This window comes from Trichomycterus rosablanca, chromosome 17, assembly GCF_030014385.1.
Source record: "Trichomycterus rosablanca isolate fTriRos1 chromosome 17, fTriRos1.hap1, whole genome shotgun sequence".
Lineage (NCBI taxonomy): Eukaryota > Metazoa > Chordata > Actinopteri > Siluriformes > Trichomycteridae > Trichomycterus > Trichomycterus rosablanca.
In genome coordinates this window covers 12,925,232-12,946,939 of record NC_086004.1, presented here as the reverse complement: position 1 = coordinate 12,946,939, position 21,708 = coordinate 12,925,232, and the positions used below count along the sequence as shown (strand labels likewise).

Sequence of the window (21,708 nt, the reverse complement as noted above, 5' to 3'; positions counted from 1 at the left end):
AGCTACAGTATCCACAATTATTGTCAAGGACGATAGGTTCTGTCCTTGTTTATTCTTTTCGCTAGCCCATTCCAATACGTCTTTATCAACTTGCTCAAACACCAGCCAACAGGCATTCCACAAATTCAATGGAAAACAATGACAAAAAGACAAGGCAAGTCCTCAGGGGACAACATTTATGTGGCCCTATTAGCAAAAAGTAAAAAAAAAAAAAGTTTGCCTCTGTCTCTCTTGATCCCTGTCTTTGCAGCTGTTAATAAACACCTGATAAGCAAATATTTAGTCTCCCAGCAGCTCCTTGGAGATCGAGCGGCGGTGGCAACTTTCCGACAGCAGCCACTTCTGATCAGAGAGGCTTCGGCGTGCCAAACAAACATGACACACACCAGAAAAAAAAAGAACCACATCACACGGGCCAGAGCTCTGGACCATCAAAGGGAATGAGGAAGGCGCTCCAGGGACCTGCATCTGTTCCAGTATGCTGAGGCTGGATCTCATCACCTGCTGAGAGAACAGGCCAAGTCTGTCAAGCTGTCATTGACCTGTGGCAGACTTGGCCACCCTCCCCCCCATCCTAGTCGGATTTGGGTGCCTGACAGGGGTTGTAGGAGGTCTCACGTCTTGGCTTTTTTCAGACGATGAGCGCGTGTAATGTGCAAGCGTACGTATTTCAAGGATAAGTGATTGACTGCTGGAGGAGTTCAGAGATGACTTCAACATCAAAAGACTGTATTAGCAATTAGCCTTTCTGAGCAGAGTTCAGAATGGATTCAAATGATGGATACTCGCTCGGGGAAATCGCAGGGTAATCCCACAAGAGATCCAGCGTAAAACAGCACACAGACTGGTCCAGTCATTCAGATATATAGCATATACGTGATCTATCTACAGCCCTGACAACAAGTACGTGCGCAGAACGTTTTCAGCATTTAACAGACACTTTTATCCAAAGCGACTTACAGTTGTGATTAACATAATGTAAGCGATTAAGGGGCTTGCTCAAAGGCCAAACCTGGTGGATGTAGGGCTTGAACCAGTGACACTCTGATTACTAGGTCACTACCTTTACCACTGAGCTGCCACTGCCACTCAAAAACACTGGAGAGAACTCAAGAGTAGCTCAGTGTTCTGTTTGCGCTCAATTGTTTTCTATTATTGGATGAATGAAGTGTGTCCAAAAAAGCTATGATGAGACCTTTCAAGAACACACAACTATTGGTTCGATCCACTAGACGAGATACTGTAGCTCGAATTGCTGAAGAAGTTAATGCTGGTTCTGATAGAAAGGTGTCAGAATACACAGTGCATCACCGTTTGTTGTGTATGGGGCTGCAAAAGGGGGACCAACACAATATTAGGAAGGTGGTCATAATGTTATGCCTAATCAGTGTATATCAAGCAAAAGCACCAAAAGGGGAATCCAAAACTCAGAAGTCATAAACATTGAAAACAGGTCATACACATAATATATAAATCAAACAAATAGCGCTCAATATGCAACAGCAAGGTTGGCAATACTTCGGCACAGCCCAACTCAGGCACAGCCAAACACAAGCTTAAACACTTAACTTGAAATTACGAATTAACAACAGGTGTTCTGAAACTCAAGTGAGACTTGATTGGGTGTAGGTGAGGAAGGAGGAGTCATGTGAACACCTGTGGGTTTCTGGGAACTTAAGTCCACATCAAAGTACAATGACTCCTCAGAAATAGCTTGAGGGAGAGCTTCCTTAACAAATGAAATGAGCAGTTGTCTATGACTTTACATCTACAAGGTGGATCAACTAGGTAGGAGTGTCTAATAGAGTGGACAGTGAGTAGACACGGTATTTAAAAACTCCAGCAGCGCTGCTGTGTCTTATCCACTCATACCAGCACAACACACACTAACACATCACCACCATGTTAGTGTCACTGCAGTGCTGAGAATCATCCACCACCTAAATAATACCTGCTCTGTGGTGGTCCTGACCATTGCAGAACACGGGGAAAGCTGGCTAAAAAGATATGTAGAGAAACAGATGGACAACAGTCAGTAATTGTACAACACACACTAACACACCACCACCATGTCAGTGTCACTGCAGTGCTGAGAATCATCCACCACCTAAATAATACCTGCTCTGTTGTGGTCCTGACCATTGCAGAACACGGGGAAAGCTGGCTAAAAAGATATGTAAAGAAACAGATGGACTACAGTCAGTAATTGTAGAACTACAGTGCTTCTATATGGTAAGTGGAGCTGATAAAATAAACAGTGAGTGTATAAACAAGGGGGTGGTTTTAATGTTATGGCTGATCAGAGTATATATAAATAAAAACCCTAAGTGTTATGTCTATTAACACTGGTTAGGTTCAAGTACAACCATTACTCCAATATCAGATTCACTTTCATAAGATTAAATAGCTTCAACAGGTGCAGATGAAATGGATCAATCAATACAACTCCACAAAAGCCACACACTTCTTTACTGCTTGTCAGGATATATTTCAAAAGACACTTTTACCGTTATGAAAAACACACTACCAAGACTAGGCTTAGACAGAAAAACACTTTGCCGAATCACACATATACTGTACATGCGTATTGTCATCAAACAGTGCTGGCAATTCACACAGCATTTAAGCATGTATGTGCATGCAACTGTGAAGCAAGTGCTACAGAAGAGCTGTTTGATTAACACTGACCACTGTTCAGCACAAGTCAATCGCCATTATAAGCACAGTGTTTTGATTTAAGCTGTTTTTACACTTACAAAAACTGTTATCATCTGAGTAATTCAAATCTGACATGATTAGTTTGCATTCATTTAAAATAGCACAAATATATTATTAAAATGTTTTACTGGCAATGTTACTGCACATTTTTGGATTTTCGGTCTTTACTATGGTACCAATTTCCTACTCTTTCCATTATAATGGCTTAACAAAGTAGCTAACGCACTATGTTGCCTTTTGCACTTATTATTATTATTATTATTACTACAGTACATATTATTATTATTATTACTATTATTACAGTAATTACAGTAAATATTATTATTATTATTATTACAGTAATTATTATTATTACTACAGTAAATATTATTATTGTTATTATTATTATAGTAATTATTGTTATTATTATTATTACTACAGTAAATATTATTATTATTATTATTACAGTAATTTTTATTATTATTATTATTACTACAGTAAATATTATTATTATTACAGTAATTATTATTATTATTACTACAGTAATTATTATTATTATTACAGTAATTATTATTATTATTATTACAGTAATTATTATTATTATTATTATTATTATTGCTACAGTAATTATTATTATTATTATTATTATTATTATTACTACTACAATAATAATAATAATTATTATTATTACTACAGTAACTGTTATTATTATTTTACAACAGTAATTGTTATCATTATTATCATTGTAATTATTATTATTATTATTATTATTATTATCATTATTATTATTATAACAGTAACTTATTATTATTTTTACAACAGTAATTGTTATAATTATTATCATTGTAATTATTATTATTATTATTATTATTAATAAAAAGTGCCTCACGTTTACTTCCTATTGTAACCAAGCATCTTTAAAATTTGCTGAGTTAATAAAGTAAGAAATAAATAGCACACAGACAAACTACCAGGAGCCAAATACTTTACTGGCCTGTTCTTTTGAGGCGCAGCAGACTACAGAGAGATGATCACATGTGTAGAGAAGCTCACATTTGATTATGGAATCCCCAAAGAGACAAATTGCACTCAATATGTAAACACATACATCAACCATTGTCAGCACACTACACCACTGTTACACTAGCAATCATACAGCAATTCAGTTAGCAATCAGTTATTCAAAATTTACAAGATGTCGCAGTCTAAAGCAGCTAAAAACATGACTCAGGTAACTGAGTTTGGAAAACTCCCAACCAATTCTGTGGACGCAGACAAAAGGGAGAATTTTTGTATTCGAGACCGTCGAGTATTAAGGTAGGCTGTGCTGTGTATTTTAAGTGTAATTTAATGACATTTCTTAAAAAATCCATGAAATCTGTCATTTTTGCAAAACATAACTCCACAAAAAACTTCTTATAATAAAAAAGAAACAACACTGTGCACTGTTTCACCCACTACACACAAGCAGCTGGGCAGTGTAGATTTAAACTGCATAAAAACCAACTGACCAGCTCCAAGCAGACAAAACTCAAGCTATAATGTGAAGGCTGTTGTTAGCAAAGAAGCATACAGACCATTTAGAAACCTAAATTATTATTAAGTAACAAAAAGTGAAATTTAAAATGTGTTACGTTTTATTTTTTCGCCTCATCAAATATCAAGAGAGTCTTATTTAATTAAGAGGTGTTAATCCTGAGTTGTTTTTGCAGCCACAAGTAAAATTAGTGTGCTATTAGGGTGCTAATAAGGCTGATTTAAACCTTTATTAGTGATTCTTTAGCATCTGACCTAAGTCTGACCTAAGTTATTGACTGTGAACAGTAGAACTATGTTTAAATATACACAAGTGTAATGGTTGGGTATTTCATCAAGCATAGTACTTCAATATAATCAAGCACAGCTGAACAGCAGCTGTATGTCTGAACTGATTGGATAAAATGGGGGGAACAACATGCAAATCAGTTAATTAATTAAATTTGCAGGCTTTTATTATCAGTGCAGGACTTACACGGGGAGATCAAAGAGCATCGGTCTGCTCTGATATACGTGTTAAAATCTGCCATCATGTTTAATGAACATGCAGGTGTAGCGGGGAGCATCTTTAATGAGCTAAAAGAAAGAAATGCTTCTGTCACTTAAGCCTGGTAAAATTCTATAATGATTTTACCGCCTTCATCTCATCAATTTTAAAGTCAGACATGAATAAAATAAATCTAAAGGATCTGTCAGTTTAAAGTAAACTGGTACAATCTTGTATTTGTTGACATTTCTCTGTGCATGGCAACCTAGGCTAATATATGATTTTTTTTTATTATTATTTGATTTTCATCATCAAGCGCTTTCTTCCAGGAAACATTTAGATTTTTTTTATTCAGTGTTTCATCCGGGAAACACTGGATGCAAGGCAGTTAGTCCATTGCAGGGCTTTGGTTACTGAGTTTGGGCAATTTAGCTTAAATATAGGACACCAACATACACCTTTGTACCCAATCTACACTGATCAGCCATAACATTAAAACCACCTCCTTGTTTCTACACTCACTGTCCATTTTATCAGCTCCACTTACCATATAGAAGCACTTCATAGTTCTACAATTACTGACCGTAGTTCATCTATTTCTCTACATAATTTTTTAGATTGCTTTCAGCCTGTTCTTCAATGGTCAGGACCCCCACAAGTCCACCACAGAGCAGGTATTATTTAGGTGGTGGGTCATTCTCAGCACTGCAGTGACACTGACATGGTGGTGGTGTGTTAGTGTGTGTTGTGCTGGTATAAGTGGATCAGACACAGCGGTGCTGCTGAAGTTTTTTAATACCGTGTCCACTCACTGTCCACTCTATTAGACACTCTTAGCTAGTTGGTCCACCTTGTAGATGTAACGTGAGAGACGATCGCTCATCTATTGCTGCTGTTTGAGTTGGTCATCTTCTAGACCTTCATCAGTAGTCACAGGACGCTGCCCACGGGGCGCTATTGGCTGGATATATTTTTGGTTGGTGGACTACTCTCAGTGCAGCAGTGACAGTGAGGTGTTTAAAAACTCCATTAGCATTGCTGGGTCTTATCCACTCATACCAGCACAAAAACCAAAGTGGAGCTGATAAAATGGACAGTGAGTGTAGAAACAAGGAGGTGGTTTTAATGTTATGGCTGATCAGTGTATACATGAAAAGGAACCCCCACAGACCAGGGTGGTCCTTCATTAATATAATAATACATCACTAATACATTTATACCAGTACAACCCACACCTGAATATTGCCATGTTTGTGTCAATGCAGTGCGAAAAATGGTCCACCACCCAATTAACATCTGGTCAGTGGAAATCATTTAGGGGTCCCTTTCCATTAATGGATGGGAAAAGAGGGAAAGGGGGAAAAGGTGAACAAGTGTGGAGTGGAATCAGATAGGCTACCATCAGTTACTGTATACTCACAATGTAATCCTTTTGAAATTGTATCTATGGAATATTGCCAGAAGAGCCACTGATTTTGACAACTTAGAGTGACAGAGTTACAGTAGATACTATAACCAGTGGACAGTCTTGACCATACTGACACACCTCAAAAAGGAAGGGTCCAAGCATTTAAATTTCACAATTTTTTAATTTGAATAAACTGTTGAAAGGAGAAGTGAGGTCCATTAAATCATGGTTTGAAGAGTTTGGTGTGGATGACTTCAGTGGCCTGCACAAAGCCCTTATCTTAACCCCAATGAACAGCTTTAAAACAAATTGGAATGTTGACTGTGTGTGACCTTAAAAATGCACTTTTGAGCCGCTCAGGTGGCGCAGCGGTAAAAACACACGCTGTTCACCAGAGCTGAGATCTCGAATACATCGTATCAAATCTCGGCTCTGCCTGCCGGCTGTGGCTGAGCGGCCATATGAACAACGATTCGGCCTGTTGTTCAGATAGGGGCGGGATTAAGCCGATTGGGGACTCTCTCTCAGACTAGTGCGATTACGACCTCTGCTGGCTGTTTGGTGGCGCCTGCACGGAGATGGGAAAGGAGTGCGGTAGAGGGTGTGGCTCTCCGTACACAGCGCAGTACTGCACTGCATTCGTCAAGTGTAGGTGATAAGATGTTCGATTGCTGTGCATGTGTCGGAGGGGGCGTGGAGCAGCCTCGTCCTCCCCAATCAGGAGCAGGGAGCAGCATTAGTGAGAGGATGATTGACGTGCAGAAATTGGATGCGCTAAAGTGGGAGAAAGAGGGGGGGAAAATGCACTTTTGACTAAATGGATAAATAAAAATCCATTTAAAATCTTCTGAAAAGGATCCCAGAAGATAGGAGGCTGTTAGAGATGCAAAAGAGAAGGTCTAACTCCACATAATTACCATGGTTTTGTAATGGGATGTTCAACAATCTCATGATCAGATGTCCATGTATTTGTAGTCATAAAGTATATGGACAACTGGAGGGGAATGAATACTTCTTAATGCACTGTTTACACTGTTTACATCTCTTTTTATGTCTATAATGGGGAAATGGTCCAATGCAGAATTTTGAGTGTTATCTTTATGACTAGTCTTATTATTAGATAATAAAATCAAAATAATTACTCGTCACTTGTACACATACAAGTGACTTCCAAACTTTTCTTTACAGTGTGTACGATCCGGTGCTCTTTCTGCTGTGACAAGCATCACCTGTTTAAACCACAAAGCACGGGGTCAGCACACGGCCTGTAGGAAGTGATTTCATCAGTGAAAAGATGTCAGCTTGTTTTCCTTTTTTCCTTTCCTGTTGTTCTCTGATAGGGACTTCCCTTCTGGTGGGAGTGGAAGCGGGGTGTCACTCTACAGTCCACCCACGGCTCAGACGGAAATGTCCGTCATACGCTCACCGCCATTCCAGTGATGCAGGGGTGAGGGGGAGGGGCTTGTGAAGATGAGCCGCTCTATATAGCATTCTGCATCGACGATTAATCAACGGTCAGTCAGCAGGATGAGTGTTTCCTTCCTTGCTTTTTTATCTCTGACAGTATTTCAGAGCCATTCACGAGAACACAAAGGCAGTCAGGGCACGGTGACCTGTGTTCATGGGTTTGGTGTTTCTGATAATGAATCAGCATTCAGCAGACAAGAGAGATACAACAATTGGTGGAATGCACATGGTTGGAAACATCTTTCTCCAAAAATGATACAATTCAGTGAAATGTCATCCAATGTCAGTAGATACAAAATACAAACTCCATTACCAGAAAAGTTGGGACATTTTGTAAAAAGAAAAAAGGAAACATTTCCAGTGTTTTCACTGACCAACTTGATTGTATTTTTTAAATACATATATTTATATAACATATTAAGCGTGTGTTCGAAAAGCTAGCTCTCTCTCTACATAGGCAGCATTTGATGTCATCCTGTGCGCGCTCCCGAGAATGAGGCTGTTCGAAATCCTAGATGCCTTAATATCCTCACTACTGAGGCATCTTAATATTTCAATGTTATTTTGGCTTAAGAACGAGTGAGCATCCGACGCTGCCTTAGTGATCAAGGCAATCCCAGAATTCATTGCGGATCGGGTGCTCTTCTCTCACAGAAAAATAAACATGGCTGACGGTGCGGACAAACGAATGGAGTTATTTTCAAACGTAAATAAAATATTACTGATTTTTAACTTGTATAAACTTGTACCGAGTGTTTTTATTTGCAAGTTCGGGCTTGTCAGGAAATGTAACCGTTATCGGTACATGAAGGGAGGCTATATTGACATGTTAGCATGCTGTGCTACCTCAATTCATTGGTTTTAATGGCGAGATGCTAAATGCTAAACCCAATGTTATCGCTGTCTAAGTAGTGTGTTCGAATAACCTGACTTATAAGTCAATGACTTATTAGAATCCTCTCTACTAAGGTAGCTGCCTATGTAGACAGTAAGACAGCAAGGCAGAACCCTAGGTTTTCGAACACACCCTTAGAATTTGATGCCTGATTTTCAAAGCCATGCTGTTTTAGCATGAGTACAGAATGAGGTCTGGTATCGTCTTGCTGAAGTGACCATGAATGTCCCTGAAAAAGTGAAAAAGAGGTCACCTTGATGGCAGCATGTGTCTGTAACTTTCCAGTATTTGCCTCCACATCAGTGGTTCCTTCACAATATGCAAGTCACTTATGCTGTAGGCACTGACGCCCCCCTATGCCATGACAGATCTTGTCTTTGGCACCTTTTAATGATAATAGTCTGGACGGTCCTTTTCATCTTTGGCACAAAACAAGCTGAACTGTAGACTCATCTGACCACAGCACACTGTCTTTTGGTCCATTTAAGATGAGCTTGGAAAGTTGTAGCTTAGTGGTCAAGGTACTGAACTGGTGATCAAAAGATTGCTGGTTCAAGCCCCACCACTGCCAGGTTGCTGCTGTTGGGCCCTTGAGCAAGCCCCTTAACTCTTAATAGCTCTGACTGTATATTGTCACAGTACTGTAAAACACTTTGGATAAAGGTGTCCGCTAAATGCAGAACATGTAAATGTAATGTAAGCTTCGGCCTTAAGAACTTCGCAGCATTTCTGTATAGAACTGATGGTTGCATTTCATGATGCAGCGGTATACTGTGTTAAATGACAATGGTTTTCTGAAGTACTTCAAGCCCATGTGGCTATATTTATCAAAGAAGCATGACGGTTTCTTATGCAGTACCGTCTGAGAGCTCAAAGGTTACATACAGTAAACAGTGGTTTCTGGCTTTGCCCTACCCAAACAGAAACCTCTCCAGATTCCATGAATCTTTTTACAATATTATGTACAGTAGATTGTGAATTGTAAACTGTTTCCTGTATTGAGAAATGTTGTTTTTGAACTGATAATTCTCTCCCAAAATTATCCTTTAGTCAATCCTCCTTTTATACCCAATCATGATTCCCTCACCTGTTTTCAATTTACCTACTTATTGTGGAATGCTGTAACTAGAATAAAGCAATAAGCCACGAGAGGCCGTACGTTACTGTGATTTTAGCATGGGGATGACGTTTTTGGCACGACGTGAAGCGGAGTGCCTAAAACTTCTTTCCCCGTGCTAAAATCGTAACAGTAATGCACGGTCTCGAGTGGCTTATTGCTTTTATAAAACGGCAGTCAACATAAAATATAATAAATACAACAATGTTTAATCATAAATGTATTTATTGTGTATAAACTTACAATAAAGCATTCTTCCGCGACGCAAGGTAATCCGATTAACAGTGTTGCTAGGCAACGTGAGGGCGAAAATAACATTAACTCTCTTTATTCAGTGGCGTATTAATATGGAATGATGTGAGGTGGTCCTAGGTGTGCGTTTATCGGGGATTTTACAACGGCTTCGAACGCGGCTCAGCCAATCAGATTTTAGGACCGGAACTATCCGTTTTATAATATTCTATAAACCATTCACTCTCATTTTATTGCATTTTACGAAACATCCCAACTAATTTGGAAATGGGATTTGTACAAACAGCAACTTGTTATTATTAATTTAAATTAATGACTGACTATAGCTGACTATAATTTTTCTGTGCCAATATACACCGATCAACCGTAACATTAAAACCACCTCCTTGTTTCTACACTCATTGTCCATTTTATCAGCTCCACTTACCATATAAAATAACTTTATAGTTCTACAATTAATGACTGTAGTCCATTTGTTTCTCTGCATGCTTTGTTAGCTCCCTTTCATTCTGTTCTTCAATGGCCAGGACTCACCCAGGACCACCACAGAGCAGGTATTATTTAGGTGGTGAATGATTCTCAGCACTGCAGTGACACTGACATGGTGGTGGCGTGTTAGTGTGTTTTGTGCTGGTATTACTGGATCAGACACAGCAGCACTGCTGGAGTTTTTAAATACCGTGTCTACTCACTGTCCACGCTATTAGACACTCCTACCTAGTTGGTCCACCTTGTAGATGTAAAGTCAGAGGCGATCGGTCATCTATTGCTGCTGTTTGAGTTGGTCATCTTCTAGACCTTCATCAGTGGTCACAGGACGCTGCCCACAGGCGCTGTTGGCTGGATATATTTTTGGTTGGTGGACTATTCTCAGTCCAGCAGTGACAATGAGGTGTTTAAAAAACTCCAACAGCATTGCTGTGTCTCTCCCAGGAACCTACTCTGTAGGGGGCTAACAAAGCATGCAGAGAAACAGATGGACTACAGTCAGTAATTGTAGAACTGCAAAGTGCTTCTATATGGTAAGTGGAGCTGATAAAATGGACAGTAAGTGTAGAAACAAAGAGGTTGTTTTAATGTTATGGCTGATTGGTGTAAATAGGGCTAGCCAAACTGCAGTCCTTAAAAGTACATGACCTAGTTGTCCTTCTGCTTTTAATATTTGTCACAAAATACACATTTATGTTGGTTAAAGGGGCAGTTGTAGCCTAGCGGTTAAGTTACTGGACTAGTAATCAAAAGGTTGCTGGTATAAGCCTCAGCACAGCCAGGTTGCCACTGTTGGGCCCTTAAGGAAGGTCCTTAACCCTTAATTGCTTAGACATGCTGTCACAGTACTGTAAGTCACTTTAGATAAAAGCGTCTGCTAATGCCGAAAATGTAAATGTATGTTTCAATAAAGTGTGATGAGAGCTCTAAATCACTCGACTTTTAAAGTGATCGATTAAGTTCTGTAACGAAGCACCTAGGTTTCAAGAAGCACATTCTCCCTGGCAGGTAACAGGGCAACCCAACAGACCCCAGGACCCTGCAACTCTGCAGAACCGTGTCCCAAAAGACGCCAATGTGAGCAAAGCAGCTGGTGTTGGTGGTCTGCCCTTCTTCCTGCTCCAGCGTTTAGCACTGGGGTTCAGGTGGCTAAAGCAGTGTGACATAACCCAATCGCCGTTCTCTTCCTCTCCTCGCTGAAAGATTGGTAGGAGCAAGTGTCCTGCCGGCAATGGCCCCAAGTCGCAGGAAATAACATCAACGGACGCGTCTAACGAGGATGTGAGCTGCCCCGATGGCACATTAACGACAGGCCTCAGACGGCCAGCCGCATCTCCAGAACAAAAGAAAGCACAGCTGCTTTGATGAGAATCGGCTTAAATGGAAACAGCAATAACAATAACATGGATACTACTTCAAAGAGTATTGGAACAGGGAGTGTAGCTGCACTTGAGCTTTAAAGTATTTCGTTTTTCCCGTCTAACTCTTGTGTAAATGTTATTTTCAGCGAATCATCTGAGAATAGAAGGAATATTGCACAACTCAATACCTTTTTCTTTATATATGGGTGGATAGAAAACATGTTTATCATAAACATGCTTATATAGAGGACCAGGGCAGGATTTCAATAGATTTCTATAAGCTAAGCCTTCATGAATTATTAAATTATTCACCATTTCTAAAATCAATCCTGGTCAGGAATATGGCCCATCCCGTTCCACCAGCAAACATTACGCATGAGGCAGAAATACCCTATAGAGGACACCAGTCCATCACAGGGCTCTGGCCATCCCTAGACACATAGCTAATCATTTCTGTGTAGATGTCTGTCTGGCTGATACCAGCGCTAAGATTCAAACCCAAAAAAGTGGTAGTGGGGTTGCATAATATACCACTACATCACTTGAGCAACTTCTTTTACTGCCTTAAATTCTAAACCTAGAACGTTTTTTTATTATTATTATTTGTAGCTTATTAATTAAGCTTATTTTTTATGTTTAATCAGGTTTGTATAAATATTAGCAGTGTTTTTAATAAAGCATTTTTAATTTGTATGTATATAAATAAAGGTAAAAATGCATGAAAAAATATTAAGAGGCGCCCAGGTGGCACAGCGAGATATTCCGCTAGCACACCAGCGCCGAGATCCTGAACTCCCCGAGATCCTGGTCCCCAACCACCGGACCGGTCCGTGGGTCATTTATTACTGGGCCGGACAGAAAGAATGAATAATAATAAGAGATCGCGAGAAAAGCACTTTTCACTGCTTCTATTTCGGTGTTATTGTCTTATTGTCACCCCTAGGTCTCATTGCCTCGAAAAAGCTCATTTTACACCGTTTGTGAGCAATATTATTAAATCCTGCCTTCCCCACCGATTCGTGAAATTATATCTTATGTAAAACCGGTGTGTGGTGCAAAAAAGATTGGAAAACGCTGATCTAGTAGGCATAATTGGCATGGCCTGCAGGAAGCAGACACGTTTCTGCAAGGGCGGGATGACCGGACTATGTGGGCGGGGTCTTCAAACGCTGTCTGAAAACTAGTCTATTTTAAAACAGACTTATAAATAAGAGAACATCTGTCAGTTTCTTTAGTTACTTTCTGGATAAATAGTTTTGACTTTCTGGATAAATAGTTTTGACTTTTCAGAAAAGACACCATCCTAATAACTTCCAATAACCTCACTAAAGCACTTTCATAACCACTTATCCAATTAGAGGTGCGGTTCGGTGGGGGGGCGGTTTGGGGGTGATTTGCTGGAGCCTATCCCAGCTTTTCAATGGGCGCAAGGCAAAGTAACACCCTGAACGGGGCAACAGTCCATCGCAGGGCAGACACACACACACACACACACACACACTCACCTATAGGGCAATTCAGTGTCTCCAATTCACCTCACTTGCATGCTTTTGGACTGTGGGAGAAAACCGAAGCTCCCGAAGGAAACCCACACAGACACGGGGAGAACATGCAAACTCTACACAGAGTCCACCTGGGGATCGATCCCTGGACCTAATAAGCTGTCCTTTTTATTTTAAGTAAGAAAATAAGACCTCTGAACTTTTTTCCATACATAGAAATGCAGTCAAATGTTGCTAATCACACAATAACACAGATACGATGGATAGATACTAGGTTTAAAGAGCTTGAGTGGTGCGCATTATCCTACCAAACCAGCGAAATGCCCTCTGTAATTAGCATTAACACTGAACAGCAGCGTGTTGTGTGTTAGATGACTCAAAATGCAACAGATGGTCATACGCTGTGTATTTTGAAAAGAAAATATACACATTCCACAGTGACCGCTTTTGTCAGGAGAAGTTCTGCTATCTGTCCCTGTCTCTCCATCTGAACGAGATGTCAGAGCTCTCATGTGGCGGCGAGCTCTGACAGCGAAAGAGACTTACTCGTCTGCCTTCACACGCATATGAACTTGAGTGACGTCCCATTCTTAATCCATAGGGTTTAATATGATGTCGGCCCACCATTTTCAGCTATAACAGCTTCAACTCTTTTGGGAAGGCTTTCCACAAGGTTTAGGAGTTATGGGAATTTTTGACCATTCTTCAAGAAGTGCATTTTTTAAGGTCAGACACTGATGTTGGACGAGAAGGCCTGGCTCGCAGTCTCCGCTCTGATTCATCCCAAAGGTATTCTATCGGGTGCAGGCCAGTCATGTTCTTCCACACTAAACTCGCTGTGTCTTTATGGACCTTGCTTTGTGCACTGGTGCGCAGGCATGTTGGAACAGGAAGGGGCCATCCCCAAACCGTTCCCACAAAGTTGGGAGCATGAAATTGTCCAAAATCTCTTGGTATGCTGAAGCATTAAGAGTTCCTTTCACTGGAACTAAGAGGGCCGAGCCCAACTCCTGAAAAACAACCCCACACCATAATCCCACCTCCGGCACAATGCAGTCAGACAAGTACCGTTCTCCTGGCAACCGCCAAACCCAGACTCGTCCATCGGATTGCCAGACAGAAAAGCGTGATTCGTCACTCCAGAGAACACGTCTCCACTGCTCTAGACTCCAGTGGTGGCGTGCTTTACACCACTGCATCTGACGCTTTGCATTGCGCTTGGTGATGTGAGGCTTGGATGCAGCTGCTCAGCCACGGAGACCCATTCCATGAAGCTCTCTACGCACTGTTCTTGAGCTAATCTGAAGGCCACATGAAGTTTGGAGGTCTGTAGCGATTGACTCTGCAGAAAGTTGGTGACCTCTGCGCACTATGCGCCTCAGCATCCGCTGACCCCGCTCTGTCATTTTACGTGGGCTACCACTTAGTGGCTGAGTTGCTGTCATTTCCAATTGCTTCCACTTTGTTATAATACTACTGACAGTTGACTGTGGAATATTTAGTAGCGAGGAAATTTCACAACTAGACTTGTTGCACAGGTGGCATCCTATCACGGTACCACACTGGAATTCACTGAGCTCCTGAGATCTGCATGCCTAGGTGCTTGGTTTTATACACCTGAGGTCATGGAAGTGATTGCAACACCTGAATTCAATGATTTGGATGGGTGAGTGAATACTTTTGGCAATATAGTGTATATAACTTTGTTTTCTGCATCGGATGTGTTATTTTTATCTTGAATAAATCACAGAATAAAATGTGTTATGAAAATAATGATGAGGTTTGATTTGTTTCCATCAGGAGAAGTTTTGCTATCTGTCCCTGTCTCTCCATCTGAACGAGACATCAGACCTCCCGTGTGGCGGCGAGCTCTGACAGCGAAGTGCAGGTGTGAAACAGAACAGGAATTAGCCAGGCACCTCCGCTGCTGACTAACATGCGTGCGAATCAGGAGATCACCGCAGGGGAGACGGAGACTTTACCCATGTGTGTGTGTGTGTGTGTGTGTGTGTGTGTGTGTGTGCAGGGGGAGAGAAAAGTCCTGTGGCTGACAGCAGGTCCCATGTCAGGATGTGTAACCACACACTGCCAAAACAGGAAGCTCAGCAACTCCCTTAGTGACTGACACACCCTGGCTCGCTGGTGGAAGTCCACACAGAATCCCGGAGTGTCGAGTCTAGGCTGGACTGTGAGATCTCATTATATATTACAGCACGGTAGCTCGGCTTTCTCTTTAACTTCAAAGAACTGAGTCAGAAGCGATACTAAAAAGCTAGTCGAGAGTCCGGAGCCTCATTTATTAAGACATGTCTTCAAGTAAAGTGGATTATAGAGTGTGAATGTGTCATTTTTCTGTTTTTAGGCACTGCTTTATCCTGGTCAGAGTTTTGGTGGGTACAGTTTCCCTGGAGTCACTGAGCGCAATGAAGTAACACACACAGAACAGGATGCCAATCCATCATGAGGTGTATTTTTACATACTTCAATAACTATAAGCTCTCTCTCACTGTCTTAGACACGACCAATTACTACTACTCCCGTTCTCAACGTTTCCAACCAAAATACAAGTTTCTTACATTTACTTTTTTTTATTTAATTGCAGACAGGATGAACCTGAGATATTTCATGTTTTCATTTATTAATAAACATCCATTCCTGCATTTCAGGCCTGCATTACATTCCAAAAAAAAGTTGGAAACAGTAAAGCATTTACCAATTTGTAATGTTACCATTCCTTTTCACCACACTTAAAAGATGTTTTGGCACCGAGGAGACCAAGTGATTTAGTGTTTCAGCTTTTATTTTGTCCCATTCTTCCTGCAAACACGTCTTAAGATGTGCAACAGTACGGGGTCGTCGTTGCCGCATCTTTCGTTTCAAAATTCTCCACACATTCTCTACTGGGGTCAGGTCAGGACTGCAGGCAGGCCATCTTCTGCAGCCATGCCTTTGTAATGTGTGCAGCATGTGGTTTTGCATTGTCTTGTTGAAAAATGCATGAATGTCCCTGGGAAAGATGATGTCTTGAAGGCAGCACATGTTGCTCTAAGATCTCAGTGTACTTTTCTGCATTAATGCTGCCATCACAGAAGTGTAAATGACCTTTGCCAAGGGTACTGACACAGCCTCATACCATGACAGACCCTGGCTTTTGGACTTGTTGCTGATAACAGTCTGGATGGTCCTTTTCGCCTTTGGTCTAGAGCACACGACATCCATTTTTTTTCCAAAAAAGACCTGGAATGCTGATTCTTCTGACCACAATACACGTTTCCACTGTGTGATGGTCCATCCTAGATGCATCTAAGCCCCGAGAAGTTGACACCGCTTCTGGACATGGTTAACATTAGGCTTCTTTTTGGCACAGTAAAGTTATAAGTGGTATTTGTGCATGTAACTCTGTATTGTAGTGCTGGACAAAGGTTTGCCAAAGTAATCCCTCACCCATGTGGTTATATCAGTTATTGTTGAGTGGCGGTTCTTGATGCAGTGCCGTCTGAGGGATCAAAGATCACGGGCGTTCAGCTTAAGCTTGCACCCTTGGCCTTTACGCACTGAAATTCCTCCAGATTCCTTGAATCGTTTAATGATATTATGCACTGTAGAGGGAGAAATATGCAAATCCCTTCCAATCTTTCTTCGATGTACATTGTTTTTAAACATTTCAATCATTTTCTCACGCAGTTGTTGACAAACTGGAGATCCTCTGATCATCTTTGCTCATCAGAGACTCAGCCTTTCCTGGATGCTGCTTTTGTACCAAACCATGATTACAATCACCTGTTGACATCACCTGTTTGGAATCACATCATTATTTAGGCATTACTAGCCCTAAATTGCCGCCGTCCCAACTTTTTTTGGAATGTGTTGCAGGCCTGAAATGCAGGAATAAAGGTATATTAATAAATGAAATGAATTTGAGCAGACAAAACATGAAATATCTTGGGTTCAAACTGTCCCAACTTTTTCTGATTTGGGGTTGTATGAAAGCGCAGAAACATTTTGAAGATCCCTTGTATATTAATTCATTGTCTTTTTTTACCACCGCTTTATCCTGGTCAGGGTCATGGTGGGTGCAATTCCCTGGGTAAAAGCTGAAAGGTAGGAAACACCCTGGACAGGTCGCCAGTCAATCATAGGGCAATTTTGTTTTTGTAAACGTTTGTTTAAAAAAAGTATAGCAGCTAAGTAACATTTTAAAAGAAAAAAACCTGAAGGTCACAGACGACCAGAATCAAATATGTATGGTGTTCTCTATGTCAAATGGGACCAATATGGGGTGAGTTCAGCTCTACAGAAATAAAAAAAACATCAAACGTCACTGAGCTCGTCTGGTGTTTTGCAGGATTTTGTAACAGCTGAGAATGATCAGTTGTGTGTGTGTTTTTTTGGGCTCTGCTGCTCTGTGATACTATGTTTCGTACAGATCGCTAGTATCATTTAACCTCAGATCCCTTCTGTTGAGGCTCCCTCAGGGGTTAGTGAAACAGGCCCATGACCTTGGCCAGTGAGAGAAGCCTCCCACCCCCCAAAAAACTAGTTCACACCTCTCAGAAGCTAGCCATTTTTATTTGTATATACACACCCAAGTGTTTTTAATTCCACAATGCCAAAGAGCAAGAGCACTGGTGAGTCCACAATGAGTAGCTGTGGTTAAAACCGCTTAGTTAGTGTTTTAGTTTTGTCACACATACACAAACATTATGGCCAAAGGGATTGGGATACCTGACCACTACTTTGCTAAACATCCTGATCCAAACCTATAGACAGTAGGACAGAGTCTCTATCTATCTATCTATCTATCTATCTATCTATCTATCTATCTATCTATCTATCTATCTATCTATCTATCTATCTATCTATCATCTATCTATCTATCTATCTATCTATCTATCTATCTATCTATCATCTATCTATCTATCTACTCTATATACATAGCTGTCTATCTATCTATCTATCTATCTATCTATCTATCTATCTATCTATCTATCTATCTATCTATCTACTCTATATACATAGCTGTCTATCTATCTATCTATCTATCTATCTATCTATCTATCTATCTATCTATCTATCTATCTATCTATCTATATACATAGCTGTCTATCTATCTATCTATCTATCTATCTATCTATCTATCTATCTATCTATCTATCTATCTATCTACTCTATATACATAGCTGTCTATCTATCTATCTATCTATCTATCTATCTATCTATCTATCTATCTATCTATCTATCTATCTATCTACTCTATATACATAGCTGTCTATCTATCTATCTATCTATCTATCTATCTATCTATCTATCTATCTATCTATCTATCTATCTATCTATCTATCTATCTATCTATCTGTCTATATCTTTCTATCTATAGATAAACAGACATCTATCTCTATATTTAATGCAACTAGAGTATTAACAGGAAGCAAGACCTACTATTATGGGACAGCGTTACTTCACAGGCACTTGGACATCTGTCTGCCTGCCTGCCTGTCTGTCTGTCTGTCTATCTATCTATTCTATATACATATCTATCTGTCTGTCTGTCTATTTATCTGTCTGTCTCTGTCTATCTATCTATCTACTCTATATACATATTATATATGCATCTATCTACCTATCTGTCTGTCTGTCTGTCTGTCTGTCAGTGTGTGTATCTATCTATCTATCTATCTATCTATCTTTCTGTCTGTCCGTCCGTCCGTCCGTCCGTCCGTCCGTCCGTGTATATGTCCAACTATCTATCTCTCTATCTACTCTATATATCTATCTATCTATCTGTCTGTCTGTCTGTCTGTCTGTCTATAGCTAAACAGACATCTATCTCTATACAGTATCTAATGCAACTAGAGTATTAACAGGAAGCAATACCTACCATTACGGGACAGCAGTACTTCACAGGCACTTGGACAGTGGTAGCCTAATGGGTAGGGCTATGGGCTATCAGTCAGAATACTGTCAGTTCAAAGCCACTGTTGGGCCCTTGACTTGTTTGCTCCAGGGGTGCTGTAAATGACTGACCCTGCACTTTGACCCCAGCTTCCAAACAAATAAATAATGTTATTGTACTGTACACGTATATATGTATATATGACACATTACTCTTATTCTTTGTCCTCTAAATGAAGCTGGTAGGGTGCAATGAAGACACACTGAGGCAAATTTTTATTCAGGTGGCCACCAGAGGGCCTCTTCTTTTAACATTCAATTTGCTGTCAGATCATGTAACTTCTAGCACTGGTTCAAAGAACACGTTCAGACTTCTGACCCACTGTGTGTGGATGTAGCTTCCATAGCCAGGCATTTAAAGTGTGTATAGCTTACAAGAAAGGACTCCAGTGTGAAGTGACTTGTGGAGGTGAAGCCTTACCTCTGTGGGTATGTGGGTGCTATTAGGAGGGCAGCTGAGATCTTCTGTCAGGGCACTGTTGACACAAGGAACGGAGAATTGCCCTGCGGATTAGAAAAACAAGGTTGCATGATGTGTGTGTGTGACATAGACAGTGTGAACAGTGAAGAACACACACAGGACTATAGTATGTAAGTTCATTTTCAAAGTGGTCAGATCGCTGTACAGTTCACACTACACAAGTTGATCTCTTGTAATCGGGAGTCGTTGTGGATTTCACAGTACACAATTGATCGTTGATAGGGGATCACACACTACATGATCTATCACCAGGAGGAATCGCAGACAAGTCTATCTGGTCTTACAAACAGGATTTTAAATCGCTGACATCCAGGTATTTAGCAAGGTAGCTATTTTTCGTTAGTCTGCGAGTAACCCAGTCGTTGAATAGTTCACACATAGGAATCGAGAGCCAGTTTTCGAGCCTCGAGCAAATGCTGATTTGCCTTCGCCACTGCTTTACCTATAGGCTATTTCAGGGGTTCGCAACGTTTTCTTTTCTCTTAGGGCTGCTACAGCCTAGTGGTTAAGGTACTGGACTAGTAATCAGAAGGTTGCCGGTTCAAGCCCCACCTCTGTCAGGTCGCCACTGTTGGGCCCTTGAGCAAGGCCCAAACCCTGAATTGCTTAGATTGTATACTGTATAAAAGCGTCTGCTAAATGCCGAAAATGGTAATGTAAATGTTTTTTGTCTGTGGCCCTCTTGACACAAATTATTATATTATTCTTACACTTTCAGCTACAATGACTAGATGTAATGTATTTAGGCTGAAGGTAGTCTCAATTTAAATGCGACAGGACCCCTGTCTAGGTTCATTAAGGCCCCCCGGTTGAGAATAGAATATAGAAGAATGACTTTATTTGTAATATATACATATACAGGTGTACAGAACAACGAAATTCTTCCTTTGCGTATTCCAGCTGGTTTAAAAGAGTGCAGGGTCAGCCATTGTGCGGCGCCCCTGGAGCAGAAAGGGTTAGGGGCCTTGCTCAAGGGCCCTACAGTGGCTATAGCAGAGCTGGGATTCAAACTCTAAATTTTTAGTTGATAGCCCAAAGCTCTACCCACTAGGCTACCACTGTCCCATGAGAACTACTGGGCTAATTCACAAGAGTCTGTGTGATATTACTGGAATTATTTACATTTTCGGCGTTTGGGCGGCACGGTGGCTAAGTGGGTAGCACTGTCGCCTGACAGCAAGAAGGTCCTGGGTTCGATTCCCAGGTGTGGCGGTCCGGGTCCTGTCTGGGTGGGTTTCCTCCGGGTGCTCTGGTTTCCTTTCACAGTCCAAAAACATGCAGCCAGGCTAATTGGAGACACTGAATTGTCCTATAGGTACCTAGCCTATAGATGCATAGACCAGTGCAGTGTAGTGCCCAAGTCCGGATAAATAGGGAGGGTCGTGTCAGGAAGGGCATCCGGCGTAAAAACTGTGCCAAAACAGCCTAAAACAGGGCAGTGATAGCTCAGTGGTTAAGGTACTGGACTAGTAAACAGAAGGTTGCTGGTTCAAGCCCCACCACCACCAAGTTGCCACTGTTGGGTCCCTAAGCAAGGCCCTTAACCCTCAAATGCTCAACGTGTTCAGCTTATTGTGTAGGTCGCTTTGGATAAAAGCGTCTGCTAAGTGCTGAAAATGTAAATGTAAATCAATAATGCGGATCTAGATTTACATTATAGATTTACATTTTCGGCATTTAGCAGATGCTCCCATCCAGGATTAAGGGCCTTCCTAAAGGGCCCAAACAGTGGCTGCATGGCAGAGCTCAGATTTAAACCCATAACCTTCTAATTGGTAACCCACAGCTCTACCCACTAGGCTTGCACTATACTATCACAAGCAAAGTCTCCAATCTACTCAATCCCTAAAGGATTTTTATTATATTATATATATTACTGTTGCTCCTTATTCTTATAGAAGTCACTACAGTGAATCATTCTGATCCAAATAACTAATTTGGCACAGTTTTACCTCGGATTTCCTTATTTTATCCGGGCTTGGGACCAGCACTGAGTGTGCACTGCCAAAGCACCTCCCATTGACTAGAATCTCTAAGCTGTTTGGCCACCCCAATCCCCCTTTT

General features: G+C 40.9%; 1 protein-coding gene across 1 annotated transcript in view; it reads right to left on the bottom strand.

Moving 5' to 3' along the window:
• Nucleotides 1–21,708, bottom strand: part of LOC134331863 (adhesion G-protein coupled receptor D2) — a 138,982-nt gene that overhangs the window by 14,191 nt on the left and 103,083 nt on the right. Inside the window, exon 23 of the mRNA XM_063013403.1 lies at nucleotides 19,585–19,667. Within this exon, the coding sequence (XP_062869473.1) occupies nucleotides 19,585–19,667 (83 nt within the window). The remainder of the gene's footprint in view (nucleotides 1–19,584; nucleotides 19,668–21,708) is intronic.